Source organism: Muscardinus avellanarius (genome assembly GCF_963383645.1).
Source record: "Muscardinus avellanarius genome assembly, chromosome: 1".
Classification (NCBI taxonomy): domain Eukaryota; kingdom Metazoa; phylum Chordata; class Mammalia; order Rodentia; family Gliridae; genus Muscardinus; species Muscardinus avellanarius.
Window position 1 is genome coordinate 176,327,800 of NC_137786.1, and position 18,961 is coordinate 176,346,760.

Sequence of the window (18,961 nt, forward strand, 5' to 3'; positions counted from 1 at the left end):
CTGTGATTATTACAGGCATCCTTTGTGTATCAGGCCCTGGGCCAAGAGCAGCAGAGGATACAGAAACAAAAGGGGTATGTTCAGGGCTGGCAGTGTGGCTCAGTGGCCAAGTGTTGTCTGGCATGTGTGACACTCTGTGTTGGATCCTCGGCACCACCAAAAAAAAAAAAAGGAGGGGGAATTCGTTTCCTCTTCTCCAGGAGCACAGTATCCACTGGGGGAAACAGAACTGGGCCCCTGTCCATTCCAGGTGACCGCTGCTATTACAGGAAGCTTGGGAGTCCAGAGAAAAGTCACCTGGCCCCGCGTATCCCAAAGGCAGGATACTCCAGACCCAGAGGTCCCTCTCCCTGTGAGCCCCTTCCTTCTCACTTTGTTGTCCCCAGGAAACAAGTTTCCCCACCCTGGTCCAGACTGCTGTGCCCTATGCAGGGCTGGACACAGGGCTGGGCTCCAGGGACAGCAGGAGGTCTTACGTTACAGCTGCAGAGGCCGCACTGGTTGGGCAGGCGGGCAGGGAACAGCTCCGGGGCGGTGAAGAGGTCTCCGTGCTGGTACATCGTCCCGTTGTGCTGACAGGACTTGGGGGGAGCGCGGAGTCCTGAGGGGGTGTGAGGTTCTGCAGGTGGGGGGGCAGGAAGAAGAGAATGAGGTTTTACAGAGATTGTAGATCCTTGCCAGAATTAAGTGGGCCACTTTTCTAAGGATTTTGTATTTAATTGCTTCCTGCCATTTCAACTAAGCTCTGGCCCCAGCCATTCCCCACATGGACCCACCAAGAGCCCCCACCAATACCTACATCTGACCGTGTCCCTGCCTCCCGTGGCCCTCTACTGCAGCTTCACGGCTCTTGGTATCTGAGCTGGCCCTGACCAGAGCGAGAGGAAAGGCTGAGCGCCTCGGCCCCACAGAGGCACAGAAGCGTTCACGGGGCACCTCCTGGTACCAGGCACTATTGTAGGTGCTAAGGACTACATCTTGGGAGAAGGTCCCCACCATCGCGAGTTACATCCCCCAGAGTCGCTGGAATGATCTCCAGTGTCCCCATGCTTGGCGTAGGCTTGTGGTTCACTGGCCACCAGAGCACCCCTGCTCATCACCTGCTGAGGAGTTGGTCCTCACCCTGGGGTAGTGGGATCAGCCTCCAGGGAACCCATTCATTCATTCATTCATTCATTCACTCACTCACTCATTCGTTCATTCAGGATACCTTTACTAAGCACTTTCTCTGGACCAGACACCATACTAGCATTGGGAAGAGAACGATGACCAAGATTCATCCATGAAGAAACTCCCAATCTAGAGGGGTAGAGAGACAAGCCACAAGCCATGGCACTGTCTTGTGGCGAGGCCTGGGGTGGAGGAGGCACAGGAGTGGCTCGCAGAGGAGGAGCTGCTAACTCAGTGGGGGAAGAAGGTCGGGGGGCTTCTAGAAGCTGATGGCAAAATAGAGTCCCGAGGAACAAGGAGATTCAAGCAGGAAGAGGGCTAGAGCGTGTGAAGAAGAGGATTTGAGGAAGAAGGGGCCTAGGCCCCGGGGGGTCCCCAAGTCAGCCAGGAGAGGTAAGGACCCCCAGAGTCAGCGCCAGCCACGGAGGAGGCACAGTGCTGCTCCAGGGTGGGGGGCACAGGATGAAACTGACAGCGTCCAGAGCCAGGGATCTCTGGCACCCACATCAGACCCGTGGTCAGATCCCTGCTTAGAAAATGGCCCTCTCTACACATGCTCCTCCCGGCTCTCCAGGAGCATCTGAGCTGAAGCCAAACTAGGGAGCCCCTCACCTCCTGGGCTCTGGATTCTCTCCTTAATGTCTCACCAGCCCCTGGTAAGCTGGCCTCCCCACCGCTGCCCTCACAGGCCACGGTTTCTGCTCAGACCACCTCCCCTCTCTCTGACCTCTAGAATCCCAGTCTCAGAGGCTTACATCTCAAAATCAGGAAATCATGGACATTTGGCATTAGAACACATAGAGTCCCAAATTTCAACACTGGGAGGAATCTCAGAGTGCAAGTGCCAACTCCTTGGGCCATTCCCGGCCCCGGGTGCTAGCCAGGAGGCTTCCCTACAGGGCTGCTCTGGTTCAGATGCCGTTTGGGTGTGTCCCCCAGAAGTTCATATGCTGGAAGCTTGGTGCCCAGTGTGGCAGTCTTGGAAGGTGGCCTGCCCCTTAAGTGGCGGGGCCTCGTGGAAGTTGGTCAGGTCACTGGGGAGGCTGCTTATAGAAGGGGATGATGAAGTTCTTACAAGACCCTGGTTGGCTTCTGTGAGTTGTTAGAAAGTAAGTCCACATCATGCTCTTGCCACCTTCTGCATTCAGTAGGTTCCCTCTCTGTTTCTCCATCATGTTGTGACCCTGCCAAGCCCCCCCCCCCCCGAAGCCAAACTGATGGGGCCACCAGATTTTGGATTTTCACTCTCCAAAGCTGTGAGCTAAATAATCCTTTTTCTTTTCTTTTGTACTAGGGATTGAACCCAGAGGCATTCTATCTCTAAACTACACCCCTAGCCCTATTTTATTTTTTATTTTGAAACTAGATCTCACTAAATTCCTGAGGATCTTATTAAATTGCTCAGGCTGTCCTCTAATCTGTAATCCCCCTGTCTCAGGCTCCCAAGTACTTTGATTACAGGCATGTGCCACCAAGCCCAGCTTCTCTCTTTCTTCTCTCCATACTACTACTACTACTACTACTACTACTACTACTACTACTACTACTTTTCCTTCTCCTCCTCCTCCTTCCTCTTCCTCCTTCTCCTTTCCATCTCTGTCTCTCTGTCTCTGCCTGCCTCTCTCTCTCTCTCTCTCTCTCTCTCTCTCTCTCTCTCTCTCTCTCTCTCTCTCTCTCTGTAATATTGAGGATTGAACCAGAGGCATTCTACCTCTGAGATATACTCAGCTCTCCACCCTTCTATTTATTTTTTTTAAAACAGGGTCTTGAAAGGTTGCTAAGAGTCTTACAAAATTGCTGAGGCTGGCCTTGAACCTGTGATCATCCTATCTCCTGTGTAATTCCAAGTACTGGGATTACAGATGTGTACCACCATGCCAGGCCTCTCTATTCCTCATAAGTACCCAGCTTTGGGTATTTTGTTATAGCCACAGAAAATAGACTAATACAAGGATCTTCCAGACCAAGATCACTCACCTTCACTCCCCCCACCACTTCCAGTGAACCAGAGAGAGATTGGAGCCCAAGTATTTCAGTCAATAGGACAAGAAAGCCCCTGTCTCCTTCACCTACTTTCTACTTTTTTTTTTTTTTTTTGTCTCCTTTGACATGCATACCTACTTAAGAACAAGAAGTTTGCAGATACCCTAACCCTGCTTAGGGGGTCCAGGAGGGCTCCTCCCCTGAGCATCTCTGTATCTCAGCACCTCTGATGGGCAGTCCTCTCCCCAGGAGACTGCGTCAGGGTGAGATACAGGTCAGTGGGTGATGAAAGGCACAAGGGGAAGAGCGAGGCTACTTACCCACACACCTGGGACAGCACTGCTGCGGCTCCGTCACAGGCTGGGGGCAGTGGACAGGTGGGCAGCGGAGGCGGTAACAATTCACATGGGCAGTCTGAAGCGGACACAAGAGTCAGCCCTAGTTCAAGAGATCATGGCCTCCCACAGGCATTCTCACTGCAGAACTTTGCCTTGTTTCAAGCCTGCACTGGGATTAAGGTATAACTCAGAGGTAAAATGCCTCTGGGTTAAATCCCTAGCCCCACAAAACCCAACAACAACAATAAAACAATGCACTTGAGTGAGACCAGACACCCTCACCGCAACCCTGCCCACTCCGGGGTCTCACAGGGCTGGGGGAGGACTGATAGGCTGAAGAGTTTGCTGACTTGTGTCTCCTTCATGGTGTACAAGAGATACGAGTAAAAACCTTGGATTATTTTGATGCTGATCTCGATGTTTTAACGATACTATTTTAGCTCTAGTGCTTTATTTATTTATTTATTTATTATTTTTCTTTTTGTGGTACTGGGGATTGAGCCCTGGGGTGTTCTACCTCTGAGCTACATCCCAGCTCTATTTTACTTTTTATTTTGAAACAGGGTCTTGGTAAGTTACTGAGGGTCTTGCTAAGTTTCTGAGGCTGGCCTTGACCTTGCAATCCTCCTGTCTCAGTCTCCCAAGTATTGGGGTTACAGGCGTGCACCACCACACCTGGTTTAGGGTTTCAGTCTTTCAACTCGGAGCCTGAGTCTTGTGCTTGGGGAGGAATGGAACACATGATGGGGATCAGACTTAACACTTGCTGTGGAGGAGACTCGGGCCTTTGTGATCCTACTCCCTAAATCTCCAAGAGGTCCCAGTAACCCCCGATAAAGCTTTGGGAGTTGGCACCATAGAAGGAAGGATCCAAAGTCCTTTCGCTTTTTCAAATACAGCCAATGAGAGAGGATTGGGCAGAGAAACATACCTAGAGAGAGAAAGAGAGGAGCTGAAGCTGAGCGAGCAAGGCCACCTTTCCTTTGGGGAGCTTTCTAGGTTCACTAGGGAGCCTCTGGCCCCTCCTCAGCCTACCTACACCTTGTTCTCCCCCTGCCGCAGGCTCCCTGTGTTGTATGGTGACAAGCCATTTGTACCTGCCTCACCCGCTCAGCTGTGGACGCCAAAGGACTCGTGTACACGGGGCTTTGTTCAAGTCAGTGCCTGGAAAGTCCCAACCAACCAACGGGCGTGTGATAAACAGGAGCCAGGAGAGGAGGTGTATACAGCCTCTCTTCGATGGACAGGGCCGGCTTCGTTTAAGACTTTGAAGTTGGCAGTTTCTCTCTCCTGCCTCCTGGTCCCTCCCACTGCCCTCTCTCAGCAGAGGTCCTCAACAGCACTTCTCCCAGAAGCCACCTCTTGCTCCATGGGAGAGCCAGACTGGCCCTAGCCCGCCCTGAGGTCACGGCTTCCCCAGGTGGCTAGAGACATCAGAGGACGAATCAGTGTGAAAGGGCATCCCTGGGTCCACAGAGCTGGCTTGAGCTCTAACGGGCCTTCTAGGGGCGCACATGGGTGCCTAATGGATGTCAAGAGAGTCAACTGAGGCCCTCAGATGAGAAGCTAGGTGGAGTGCAAAGGACTGTGGGGCCTGAAGAGTTGGAATCTCTCTGTTGACTCGGGCAGCGGAGGAGCCAAGGGTCAGAGGTGGTTGGCAACAGGCATCAGGCGAGCTGGACAGGGGGTGAGGGCGAGGGCAGGGCACGGGCTGAAGCAACCTTCCAGGGAATCACAGCCAGCACTAATTGATGGGCTACTAGGCCGGAGCTTTGTATTATAAATATCATAATGTAAATTGTATTATTATAGCTAATCTCACTTCCTCTACTATATATGTAGATTATCTCACTTCTGCTTTATATTATATATAGAGAGGTAGATATAGATAGATTATCTCACTTTCTCTTCTGAATAGCAAACAGCAACGCAAGAAGTAGGTTCTTACTATAATTCACACTTTGTTTTTGATTCTGGAGATTGAACCCAAAGGCATTCTACCTCTAAACTAGACTCCTAGTCCCCCATTTTCAATTTTTTAAAAAAATTATTTATTTATTTAGTCAGTTAGGGTTTTTTTTGTGTGTGTGTGCTACTGGGGATTAAACCCAGAGACATTCTATCTTCAAACTACACCCCCAGATCTTTTTTACTTTTTGTTTTGAAATAGGGTCTCATTAGGTTGCCAAGGGCCTCGCTAAGTTAAGTCACTGAGGCTGGCCTCAATCCTGTGATCCTCCTGTCTCAGCCTCCCAAGTACTGGGACTATAGGTGTGCACCACCACACCGGCATCTTTCACACTTTTGAAATGAGAAGAGGGTAACCCTGAGGTGAATGGCCGAGGATCACACAGTGGGTCAATACTGTCCCCAGGGCCCATGTGCTGCCCAGGGTGTTGCGCTGCCTCTGCTGAACAAGGCTTGAACTCGCCACTCACTCAATATGTGTCGCATGTCTACCGGGAGCCAAGCCCTCTTCTGCACACTAGGAACACAGAATGAGATGGCAAACTTTCTGTTCTCCCTGAGCTTACATCCTAGTGGTAGAAAATAGACTAGAAAATTTTAAGCATTGTTAGGTGTGATGGGGCATGCCTGTAATCCCAGTACTTGGGAGGCTGAAACAGGAGGATCTCAGGTTTGAGGGAGTTTCAGCAATTTAGCCAGGTCCTCAGCAACTTAATGAAACCCTGTTTCAAAATTTAAAAGGAGGGGGGGTGGCTGAAGGATTGTCTCAGAGGTAGAATGCCCCTGGATTCAATCCCTAGAACCACAAAAAAAAAGTAAGCAGGAATAAGACAATTCCAGATGTTAAATCTATGACGGTGATAGATAAGGCAGTGCAACCTGATTGGACCAAAAGGTTAACAACTTTAGCAACAGCTGCAAGGGGGATGCGGAGGAACCACTCATGAGGGGGTCTAGGAGGAGTAAGTGGGGATGCTTCAAGTGTCGGGAGAACCCACAGAAGGCCAGTGCAGGACAGTGGAGTGAGCAGGTGTGAAGACGGGGAGTAAGACAGAGGTGGACCACAGAGCCCTCGGCAGAGAACTGGGCTTCTATGGTAAATGCAGCACAGAGCCACGGGAGGGTAGGAGTGAAATGACATGATCATTTCTGTGATCAGTTCTGTGATCAGAATAGATCATTCTAGCTGAGCTGTGGGCTTTGAGGGGGAACAGGGAGACCTGTTAGGAGGCTGGCATAGCAGCCCAGGTAAGAAATGAAGGTGGCTTAGGCTGGGGATGGTGATGGTGGGAGGAGTGGAGGGACTTGGGCTACATTTTGGAGGTATGGGCAGCAGTTCTTCGAGTCAAGGAAACTGTGTGCATATGAACTCTGGGAAGGAGAAATGAACTCGCTCCAATGGATCACAAAACTTGGACTTAGTCAACTGGACCACATGATATGTCTGGAATTTTCTGTTATGGTTTCCTTTCTGTTCTCTGGCTAAATGTCATAAAGTTCTTTTTAAAAAGGATGATTGGCCTCAGATGTGCTACAGAAAATTCAGGGGAGGCAGTTGTGGGGGAGTTGTGTCCCTGTTTGTGTCAGAGTCCAACCTGAGGCCAGTGCGGTGGCTGCAGAGGGGACTCATTGGTCCTCACTGGTCTGTCAGGAGAGGACTGGCTACCATTCCCTGCCCCAGGTCACCTTAGGGGCCTTCTCAGCCTCCACCCTGTGGCATGAGTGGGACCCAGAGAGACCTGTTCCCAGGGGCTCAACCGAGGGGGGCAACAGACAGACGCAGGTAACTGTGATCAGACACCAAAAGAAAGGGATGAAAAAACTTAAGTGGAGTTTCAGGAGAAGAAACTACTTCCAGGCAGAGGTCACCTGCCCATTTATTTGGGTGAAGACTTGAATAAATATTTGGGCCAGTGGTGTGGGAACAGATCCTAGGCAAGGGCTGGGGAGAGATGGCTGGATCAAATCGTGAATGGGAAGGAAAGGAGGGGAGGGAAGGTCAGAAGGGCTCCGTCTTAGGCTGCGTGGGAGGCAGGGAGGCTGGCAACAGTGCAAGCTGGAAAAAAGGCTGGGATTAGAAGTAGGAGATCCAGGGCTTCTACCCAGCCCCATCACGGACCCACTGCCAATTTTTTTCTGGGAGGCAGATGGGGCATCTACTCCTAGGTAGTGAGGCTCCATGGGGAGGTGGCCTGGTGTTCAGAGGAACCTACCTCAGAGCAGGTGCAGCGCAGGCAGTACATCACACCTTGTGGCTCCAAGTAGGGGTGCCAGCTCTCTCCAGGGGAGTACTTCTTATCATGGAAAAGGCAGAACCTGTCTGGGCCTGGCAAACCAACAAGTGCTGTTAGGAGGCTTCAGCTCAAACCTGGCTCATCCCTCCTCCTTTCTGGCTGCAGGAAGGGTGCCATCTGGACCATCTCCTGATGGTTTCTTCTCTTCAGGCAAAAGAGAAACCATTGGACATGCTCCTTCAGCTGGTGGCCAGAATGTCTGAGTTTAGATCTCGTTTTGACCACACATGTTACTGCCCCTCTCGGAGCCTTAACACTTATCTCTCAGGGCAGTGAGGGGCTAAAGCAGGGGAAATGCTTTACAGAGTTAGGTTGTGGTGTAAATGTTAGCTCTTAAGATCTCATGGATAATATGAAGCTCATAGAGGACCAATTTACACTATTTAAGAGTACACAGCAAGTCAGTCACCAAGCAGGATGACAGCCGGAGACGCCTGACTATCAATCCAGGGCTCTTTGCCTTCATATTTACACTTCTTTCCTTTACCTTTATCTCACTTTGCTTATTTATTTATTACCTCATCACAACTTTCTCTTCCTCCTCTCTCTTGTCCTCATCCCCAGCTTCTCTGGGTCCTTTTATCTACCTTTGGAATAAAGCCACTTACAGAAACCCACCCTTCCTTCCTTCCTTCCTTCCTTCCTTCCTTCCTTCCTTCCTTCTTCCTTTTCTCCTTCCTTCCTTCCTTCCTTCCTTCCTTCTTTTCTTGTGGTGGTACTGGGGATTGAACCCAGGGGCACTCTACCACTGAGTTACATCCCCAGCCCTTTTTATACTGAGCTAGAGTCTTACTACATTGCCCAGGCTGGCCTCAAACTTGTTCATCCTCCAGCCTCAGCCTCCCGAGTGGCTGGGATTACAGGTGCATGCCACCATGCCCCACCGCTTTGCTGCTTTTATACTGTATCACATCTCTACAGCTCAGTTAGCCATGATGGGGGCGTATAGAAAACTGACCTTCACACCTCCTTGCCACTACTCTGAGTTGAGATTGGCTCACCAAATTAATTTTTCAGTAATCTGCAGATCAGCTGTTCCTAAGTATATACAGGTGTCTAAGAATGAGTGAAATACGTGTCTGCTTTGTTAGGTGAGTTAGCCGGCTCTCCTGCAATTCTACTTTCTTGAAGCCTCTGTCTTCACCTCTTTGAATCAACCCACTCCAACCCCTCACCTGCCACCACTCACTGCTTAGCCCTGGGCCCAGCATTGCAGCCTATGTCCACCACTCTGCCCCTTGCCCTACCCCTACCCGCCATCCTCCCCACAGGTCCTGGTGGGCTTCATCCCAGAGGGGACACTCTCATGCCTATGGAAAAACTCTCCATTACCCAGCACAAGCTAACTACCAGCGAAGGTGTGTTAAGTGAGAATGAAATATGGAGAGAGAAAAAAACATTTATCAACCTTCTCTGTACTGGACTTTGTTTTATAAGTTACTTACAGATCTCCTAAACATTATTGTTCTGAGAATTAAGTAGGATAATGCTTGTAAAGTACATACAGGGCCCAGTTCCCTATACTTAGTTGAATGCTCTTCTTATGAGTATGGTAGCAATCACAAAGACAGCCAAGTAGACCTGAATGAATGTCAAGAAGCTGAAATGGTGTGAAGCCTGGACTCCAAGACAGTACCCACCTTGCAGTGGCTTTGGATTGTTATCACAATTACAATTACGAAGAAGCCTGATAAGAAAACAAAGAATCCCAGAGACTAAGTGATTTGCCTAAAGCTATCCAGCTTGTGGTTTGAACTCAGGTCTCCAGGCTCCAAAGAGCTCCTTTGGGTTCACCTCACTGAGGTGGCTTTTAACCCAACCTCCAGGCCTAATGGCTCGACCACTCTGTCTGCCCCACCAGCCCCCAGCTTTTTCTCCTAGGCCCCTATTGACCTAAAATCTAGAAGTTGCCTTCCATGCCTCCCCTTCCAACTTTCTAGAGTGGAGCATCTAGGAGACATGTGTTCTCACACTTTCTGAATCACATTCTCTTAGACCTGAGCTCAGGGATGGCAGAGCGCTGATAGCAACACACTGGTTGGGTGGAGCAGGGCACAAGGGTGTGGAATTCCCTCTAAGCACTGGGGATGGGCTGGAGGGCAGCCCCTGGCTCCCACCTGCAGGGAACAGCAGCTCCTGGCCCATTCCTAACCATGAAGATGTTTTCTTCATGAGAAGCCGAGATTGGCCTCCTGGGCCACTGAGGACTTGAGGAACACACAGCTTAGACCTCTCCTATCCCCTTCCTGGCCCCCACAGTGGAGGAAGCAACCAGACAGAATCCCTTTCCCCAGCGAGCCAGCAAGGCCCGGCTGGCCCGTATCAAATGAGCTGTGTTTATCTCTCGGCCTCCACTGGCAGAGGTGGAACACAGGCCCAGCTGGGGTGCTGGTCAGAGCCAGCCCAACTCTCCAAGGAGTGAATAATGTCTTTCTTCCTCGGTCCCCTCCCCATGGGGAGGGGGTGATTGCAACACCATGGCCACCTTAGGACTCAGCCCATGGCTGAAGAAACCCTGTCCCACCTTCCTTGGGACGGCCCTGCAGTGCCAGTTGGCACCCGTCCACCTCCCTGTCTGCTCGGAGTGTGTCCCAGCCAATGCCCAGGCTAGAAGGCCCCTTCCCCCACCCACAGGCCTGGCAGGAGGCCTCCTGTGTGCCACAGCCCCATCCGGCCACACCCTCTACAGTGAGAGGGGTGGCCATGCCTGGAGTGCTCTCTTTCCCCGAGGAGGCGAGTGCCCACCGGCTCTGCCAAAACCAGGCAGGAGGAGGACCTGCCAGGCTCAGGCCACCCCGGTTCCTGCCGCCCAGGCCCCAGCCCCCATCCTTGCATATGGCTGGTGGAAGTAGCTCTGACTCCTTAAGCAGCAAAATCACTGTGATATTCAGGAAGACTCCTTTGTCCCTTCTTTGAGCCTCGGTTTCCCATCGGCCAAATAAGGGTAGGAGTAAACTATGGTCTTCAAAGGTTCTCCGCATATTTATGAGCCCATGATTTTATATTCTAAGACTCCGAAGCTGTAGGCTTCTAAGATTCACGGTTTGAAGATTCCATGTTTCTAAGAATCTACATTTCATTAGGACCCAAAGCTCCTAGAATTGCGTAGTGGCAGGGTTCCAAGATTCGATCCTTCCAGGATACCAGGATTCCCTGATGTGTTGGTGGCCCCACCCATCCCAGGCTCTCTGGGCTCCAGGGTAGATTAGGACAAGGGCCCAGGAGCCTCTGGACACAGAGCTGAGCGACACTGTGAAGGAGGCAGAGTCTGTCTCTTGCATCTCCCTCCCTTCTGAAACCCTCCCTTTGTCCTCCGTGGCCTCCCCGCCCCTCTCCTGGCCCTGCGCCCTGCTGCGCCCTCACTCACCCACCACCATTTCACATCCCACCCACCCATGCGTGGGTCTCTCTCCCCTACTCAGGGACCAAGTGAGTCTTTTCTCAAGGACCTTCTGGAGTCCGATAGGTCAGGGTTCAAGTCACAGACTGAGCCTTTAATTTGCAACCTGAGTTTAGACAAGCTAGTTAGTCTTCCAGGACTGTTTCCACATCTCTGAAGTGGGACTAGTGATGATCTCTTCCTCTCAGGGTATTGTAGAATTAAATCAGATAATCGATGTAATATGCCCAGTTTCTAGCACATGCTAGATGCTCACTTAAAACACTAAGGAGGAACAGACAGACAAAGACCAAATTTGTGTTCTGACCCCCAAATTCCTGAACAGTGTGTTTGCATAGTATTTCTTTTACTCCCAGAGTTCTGTGCAGCAGCCTCCAGGCACCTATTAGGGCACAGACATCATAGTGCCTACCAAGGTCGAATCTCCCAGGTCACAAGGCCACACCAGCCCTGTTTCTTATGCTTTGCACTCTTCTAGCCCCGGTGTTCCTCAGTGTCCCCTTGTGCCCACAGAATCCTAGGGCTGAGATGTAGAGATCAAAGTGGCTCGGCAGGTGGGAGCAGAGAATGGGGAGGCAGGAGAGAAAGGCTGGAGATGGGATGGGAAAGAGAGGCAGAGCCTTGTGAAGGGCCTCCAGAGCACAGTGGGGAAAAAGCACTGGGAAAGCCTGTATCTGGCAGGGTGTGTGAGCAGCATTTTAGAGTCATCACTGAGGTTCTAAACTCTCAAGCCTGGCTGGAAGCAGTGATGCATGCCTGTAATCCTAGTGCTTGAAAGATTGAAAAACAGGAGGGTTGTAGGTTCAAGGCCAGCCTCAGCAACTTAGTGAGACCCTCGACAACTTAGCAAGACTGTTTCAAAATAAAGAATAAATAAAATTATTGTCCATGCCCTAAATAAAACAGGGAGAGGGGTATAGATCACAGGTAGAATGTCCTTGGGTTCACTCCCTGGTACTCAAACAAAAACAAAAACTCTCAAGCCTGCAGTCAGAGAACAGGGAGAGGCTGTTGCAGTCGCCCTGTTGAGCTAATGCTGCCCCTGGAAGCAGTATTGTGGGCAGGTGTGGGAAGGCCCAATAGGGTCTGGGTGGAGAGGGTAAAGGAACAAGTTGAGGATGGGATGGAGGTTGGGGGCCTGAAGAAATAGGTGAGTGTGATGTCAGGGCTGCCCAGAAACATCTCCTTTGTGGAGAGTAAGGGTGGCAGCAAGGTGACCACAGTGGTGGCACCTCTTGGGGAGGGTACAGAAAATGTAGAGTAAATGTGGGCCACTTGGCACCATAGGCAGTAAATGTTATTATCATTGATAAGAATAATATCACCTCCTGCTATTCATTCATTTATTGAGCTTTTTTCATATCAAATTTTGCACACATCCATGGGCCTGGTGCACAGCTTAAATAAGATAAAGTCCTGCCCTCAAGGAGCTGACAGCCTCATGAAAGAAGACAGGATCCCTACATAAGAACTGAGACGAGAGTGTGTGTATCAGTGGGAGCCTCCTGCAAAGGCACAGAGGAGGGGCTGAATGTGGTTCACCTGGCAACGAGGTTACAGGATCTGATGGATGCCAGCCCCCCTTCCTGCAGGAAGCACCCAGAGGCCATAGCCAATGTCCTTAGCTCCCTTGATAGACTTAGAGTCATCAGACTTATCTAACCTGAATTCAAGTCAACGATACTTACCAGATAGACTCTCAGTGTTACCACGTCACCTCAACCTGTCCCGAACTGGCTCTTGGCTGCTTTTGCAGAAAAACTTTTTCTGGTGGCCCTGTTTTCAGCCTCACCTCCCCTTGCTGAGTTTCTCTCCCCTCCACCGCCCCTGCAGCCTCCTTCGTGCTTCTGTGCCTGTGCACGTGCCGTTTCTTCCACTCTAGTGATTTCCCTGTCTCCGGCGTTGACCCACTCCTTCTCATCCTTCAAAAGCCAGCTTAGGTGCCACCATTTCTGCCCATTGTTGCGTGGCCCTAGTCTCTCCATCAGGACTGAGTTCAGCCCTCTGCTACAGTTCTCGTCATCATGGGTTAGAAGTAGTGAGGAGAGTTTGTCTCTCTTACTATACTGTGAGCTTCTTGAGAGAAAGGGTCAGATCTCACTGAATTTTGTGCCCTGTGCCTGATGAATGAATGAATGAATGAATGAATGAATGAATGAATGATGGAGTTAACGAAGAAGAGGCGGAGCTGATGTCGGCCCTTACTCCTGGAAACCTCTCTCACAACAAGAACTTCATTATATGGAAGGAGAGCCAAGTCTCTCTCAGCACGATCCCTTTGCCACCTAACAGGAATTAGCCTTTGACCTCCCTTTCTGGCTCCCGCCATCTGACTCCCAAGCCACCTGCCAAACCGAAGAACATCATGTACGAAAAGGTCAGGAGCCTGGGACAGCCACGCGGATGAGTGACCCCATGATCGTCTGTTATAAGTCAAAATTTCCAGGCTTTCCCCATCCAAGCGCATCCTGCAGTCTGACTTGAAACTCTCATGCTCCCAAAAAGGTCTCATAGCAGATCAGTTAGGAGCAGGTAGTGTGGCTGGCAATTCTTCCAGTAGGAAGCAGAAAAGAACACCAGAGAGAAGCTGGGATGGACGGGAGGCTGGACGTGGCAGGAAATGCACCGGCAGGGGCTGGGTGAGAGGAGAGAGGGCTGGAATTGCAGCTGGCCCGTCCCCAGCCTGCCAGACCTCGGGACCAACGCGAGTCAGCCAGGCTGCTCAAGAATGCGTGCGTTTACATCTTGCCCTCACGCCCACACAGCCATACTTGCTCTATTTATTTATAGTCCCCTCTTCACACAAACAAACTCCCTCCCCTCTGAGACATAAGCTCTGCTCTGGGCTCCGGCCCCGATGGGGGAGGCATCTTAGGGGAAATCAGTGCCTGAGCCGTGTAACCTAGGAGAAGGGACCCACTTTTCTGAACCTGGCTCCTTCCGCCTGGTACACAGCAAATGGGCAGGAGCACAGAAGGGCCTCTGAGGAGAGACTCGCGCCAGGAGAAGCGGCTCTGCTCCCTGACATGGACAGGACCTTTGCATTCTATTATGCTGTGGACGTCGACACTTAGATTCACAGAATCTTAGAAAGATAGGAACTCATGACGTTTGACCCCCTCATTCTACAGATGTGGAAACTGAACCCCAGAGTGACATCAGGACTTGCCTGAGTGCACGACGGCACCAGCACAAACTCCATGGCCAGAAAGGATGTTCATAGGAAAACCCATCCCCCAAGGAGCAGGACCTTTAAGGAAGGGCCTTTAACTTTCAAACAAAAGGACTTAAGTAGGACGCAATGAAGAACTCCTGAGGACAAGAAAGGACAACAGAAGCCGACTGTGGAGCAGCTTTCTCTGGGATGGGGTCCTGCCCAGAGGCAGGGGGATGCCTGAATGACCTATGCACCGCGCCGTCCAGGGACGCCCTTCTCACTCCTTCTCATTGGGAGTCTGAGGGATTTCAGGCCTGTTGCGGCTGGCGGCTGGGGAAACTTGAGAGGCCAGTCCTGGAACAGGTGCAACAGCTGGAGTAACTGCGCAGCTGTCCAGCTGTCGCTGACAGCCTGAGAGCCAGTGAGTGAGGCAGAGACCTCTACTGGTGGAAGAGGGGAAGTGCAGAACCTCCTCATCAGAGACCCAGGCAGGGCTTGCCTGGAATTGGACTTCAGGGTTGCGGTCCATGCCCACCACTGCCTCGAGCACACCTGGACAGGTGTATGGGGATGCAACTAAATGGAGCTAAGGGCCCCTCACTGTGGATCTTCCACCACACTCACTGCTCCCAAGCCCTCCACACACTTTCCTGGCATCAAAGGGTTTGTCTGCCCACTCCTCCACGCAGGGCAGGGAAACCTACAAACCCTAAACTCCTCTTCTCTTTTTACTTTTTTTCTGAGTCATAGTGAACTCAGAATCGAGGGCAATTTTAGATCTTAGAGACTTAGAATGATGGGCTGTTAAAGCTAGAATGATCCTAAGTGGTCACCCAGTTGAGCCCAACGGTCTCACTATACACGTAGGAAAACTAAGAGGCAGAGGAAGGCAATTTGCCCTGGGTGACAGCTGGAATCGCTGGCAGAGCCAGAACTGAAGTCCTCACCTGATTCCAAATTTTCCTTCTGCACCACCTCACACCTTGCAAGCTCCCTTCCTGCCCCAGGCCCAATTCTGAGGTCCAGGATTCTGTCACCTGGCAACCAAAGCTTCAAGTCCCATAATACACAAACCCTTGAAGAGAGAAGAGTGGGGGCTGATGTGTTTAGCTGGTAACCGACTCTCCTGGGAGCAGCACTAGAGGGAGGGAAGAAAGGCAGAAGTATACCTAAGAGGGACACCTGAGAGAGGAAGAGTGAGACCCAAGGCTGGAACGAGGAGGAGACCCAAGGCTGGAACGAGCACTAGACAGAGGTAAGGAACTGGGCCATTTCAGGTCCTCGAGAGCATGTGTGAGCAGAGCAGAGTGAGCAACAGCACAGAGGGTGCGGCTTAGCCCGGGGCTGGGGCCCACTGGTCAGTAATAGGGACCCAACCCATGTAAGGGCTCCAGCCTGGGGTAGAAGTGGGGTTCAGTCAGTGAGCAGGGTTGGAGGATTAGGGCTCAACCTGTGGCTGGAGTTGAAACTTGGTTAGGATCGGCATCTGAGCTCGGTCTATAGCTAGAAATAGAGCCAAGGAGAGAATAATCTCTGCAGAACCGCCTTGGATTTTAACGAAGAACACAGAGCAAGCCCTGCTCATTTGCCCTCTGCATTCTGCAGGGCAAACACCCCCCCCCGCCCCGCAGTCTGACACCAGAGACCCCAGAAATCCCATCTGTTGGTGCCACTTCTGAAGACACCTCGGGTGTACCCAGATTTCTTACCTACCACAGGCTTGGGATCTCACTTAAACTAAAATGATGCCCTTTGGAGACCTTCAGACAGGATCACAACAGATGACCACAGGACTGCTTCAAGAGTCTAGACTGTCAGCACTAGACAACATGAGGCCAAGGAGGGAGGTGAGTTGCCCCAATTCACACAGCCAGTAAGTGACAGATCAGGGGCTAGGATCCAGGCCTCGGTTGTTTTCTTTAATAAATTCACTGTGTGCATTTATTCCCAGCTTCAGTTTAACTCTAAGGATAGGTAATGTGTTGAGTAGACACAGATGAGAAGCCTCTTCCAGCTCTGACATCCTCAAACCTTAAAACTCTTCTCCCAATGCCAGTCCACCGCCCCTTAGCTCCGTGGGTTGGCTCCAAGTCTTTTTCTTGCATGTCCAGAGCCCTGTATTTACGAGGCTGTAGGGGACAGAGAATCCTGGCAGGACCTAGTGAGAGGTATGGCTCGAAGGCCAGTGGAGGCACAGAGGAGGGGAGAGCGAGCGGATCGGGCCACCAGGGAGAGTTTGCTGGAAGAGGGGACCAAAGCGAGGCCATGAAGGGCTGACATGTGACCCGAAGAGAAGGGGTGTGAGCAGGACACAAACAATCCCACACAGGGGCCTGATTCTAGGGCATCACTCCCCTCCTCGTGCCAAGGGGAGTGAAAAACCTGGAGGGAAATCTTGCAGACTAAGAATGAGGGGCCAGGTGGAAGACAGTCAGGCATGGAGGGCTTCCTGAGAAAGGTCTCCAAGAAGCAACAGGCAGGTGTGAGGAGGAAACCTGCAGGCTGCAAGGAGGCAGGGAGACATTTGCCGAGTATGAGCATTATATTGAATGTTTTTAATTCTCCCCAGAACTCCTCATCTTTCAGTTAGTACCTCTCTTAGGCAGAGAAAGAAATGGAAACTCAGAGAAGTTGAGACTTTGGAAGAGTCACATAACCATAAGAGGCAGACACTTGAATCCAACACCGAGCTCTCTCCATTAGTCACCCCCAAAGACTTTTGGGAGTCTCCTGCTGCTGGTGGAAAGGGGCATCTGACAGACACACACAGCCTTTACCTTAGGAGCAGAGACAAGACTGAAACAAAATCCAGCTCCACTGGTGCGAAAGAATATCACAGAAAGGGGAGCTGAGCCAGGGAGACCAAAGAGCACTGGACTGGGAGTCCAGCAACAGGGGTTTAAATCCCAGGCTCTGCCCCCGCCCCCGCCCCCGCCCCCGTGTGACCTGGAGCAGCCACTACCCTTCCTTGCCTCAGTTTCTTATCAGGTATTTCAGGGGCTGCACTAAGCTTCTTCCTTTTCATTAAGAAAATCTTTGGTTTGGTTTCACACTCTCATAGCATTCTAAGAGAGGATGCTGAGGGGGTCTATCAGCGAACTAGGGAACCGAGCCGCAGTTTATACAACCTGCTTGAGCTTACACTGGTTTTTATATGGAATAGTATGAATTAGGCAACTGATATTTTTTTTTCAAGGAGCTGCCATGCAAGATCCCTGTGCTAACTGCCTTACCTATTTTTACTTATTTTCTTTCTTTCTTTTTATGTTGTTTTGTGGTGCTGGGGATTGAACTTAGGGGTGTTCTAACTCTTAACTACACACCCAGCCCTTTTAATTTTTTTATTTTGAAACTGTTTCGCCAAGTTACCCTGAGGCAAACCTGCGATCCTCCCATCTCAGCCTCCCAAGTACTAGGATGACAGGGGTGTGCCACCACACCTAGCTGCCCTGCACCTCTATCCTATCATTTTAACCTCATAACAGTCCTGGGGCATTGACTCCCATTTTATAGATTAGAAAACTGAGATTCAGCGAGCCCTCCACCCATCTGGTATTTAATGGGGCTGGGATGATGAAGACCCAGTTCATTGTGCCTCGTTGACTCCCATAGTCTCACAAGTCCAAACCAGGGTGCCTTCTGGGTGCTCTGGGGGCAGCATTTGGAATGAGAGGGTTCGGGCTTTGGATGGTTCACTAACTGTAAATTCCAGCAAGTTCCATCTCCTTACTCAGCCTGTTTTCTGATCTGTAAACCCTGAACGCTGGTATGCGCCCATAGAAGTGTTAAGATCAAAAAGAGATAAAGGACCAGCAAGGTTAATCTTTGCAATTCTTTCTCGGGTGGGCTCTTCCTAGATGTAGCAGCCTTTACCTCTTCACCGCACCCCTCTTCTGCAGCCGACCTACCCCTACGGTCTACTAGGAATTAGTCCCCTTCTCCAAACACAGCGCCCTACCCTCTGGCCGGGCAGCAGCCCCTCAGCCCCGTCTTCCCAAGGCTCCCATCTCCCTCTCCCACCAGACTCACCAGCCCAGAGTGGTCCGCGGAGGAGTCGCCAGCCCTCGGGCACAGGTGCTGCCCGGGTGGTTGTCACCACAGTTAGGTCCCAGGTCCTAGCACCTTTCTGCACACCCCGGGCCCGCATCCCTCCTCCGGCCGCCCTGCCTCCCCCTCTACTTACGCGCTCGCGTGTGGACGTCCAGGGGGAACCAGAGCAGCACGAGTCCCAGCACGGAGGAGAGGACCCTCACCTCGGGAACCATCCTTGCTTCCCCGGGGCCGGCGCGGGGCGAGAGGGGCACTGAGGCGCAGGGGCGCGAACCGACCCCCGGCCCCCGGAGGTGAGCTGCGGAGGAGAGGCGGAGAAGGGTGGAGAGGAGAAAAGGACGGGAAGGGAGGCGTAACGTGGGGATCGGAGGGAGGTCGAGAGGAGAGAGCGCTGGAGGGCCGTCCAGCAGGAGCGCGGCGCCGTCCAGGGGAGGGAGAAGGTGCGCGGGCGCGGAGGAAGGGGTGCGAGGGCAGGGTCGGCGGGCGCCGCGGGGGAGGCCGAGCGCCGGCCGGCTGAGCTCGCCAAGGGCGCCAGGCGCCGGGCTCGGGCGCATTTGTACTTTGCCGCGGGAAGCGAGCTGGCCCGGCTGGCGCTGGCCCG

General features: G+C 51.8%; 1 protein-coding gene across 1 annotated transcript in view; it reads right to left on the reverse strand.

The window, feature by feature from the left end:
* Window positions 1–18,575, reverse strand: part of CHRDL2 (chordin like 2) — a gene marked incomplete at both ends in the record, with an annotated part of 33,274 nt that extends 14,699 nt beyond the window's left edge. The window contains 4 exons of the mRNA XM_080689316.1: window positions 477–619; window positions 3,474–3,567; window positions 7,673–7,785; window positions 18,494–18,575. Of these exons, the coding sequence (XP_080545442.1) occupies window positions 477–619; window positions 3,474–3,567; window positions 7,673–7,785; window positions 18,494–18,575 (432 nt within the window). The remainder of the gene's footprint in view (window positions 1–476; window positions 620–3,473; window positions 3,568–7,672; window positions 7,786–18,493) is intronic.
* Window positions 18,576–18,961: the final 386 nt, after the last annotated feature.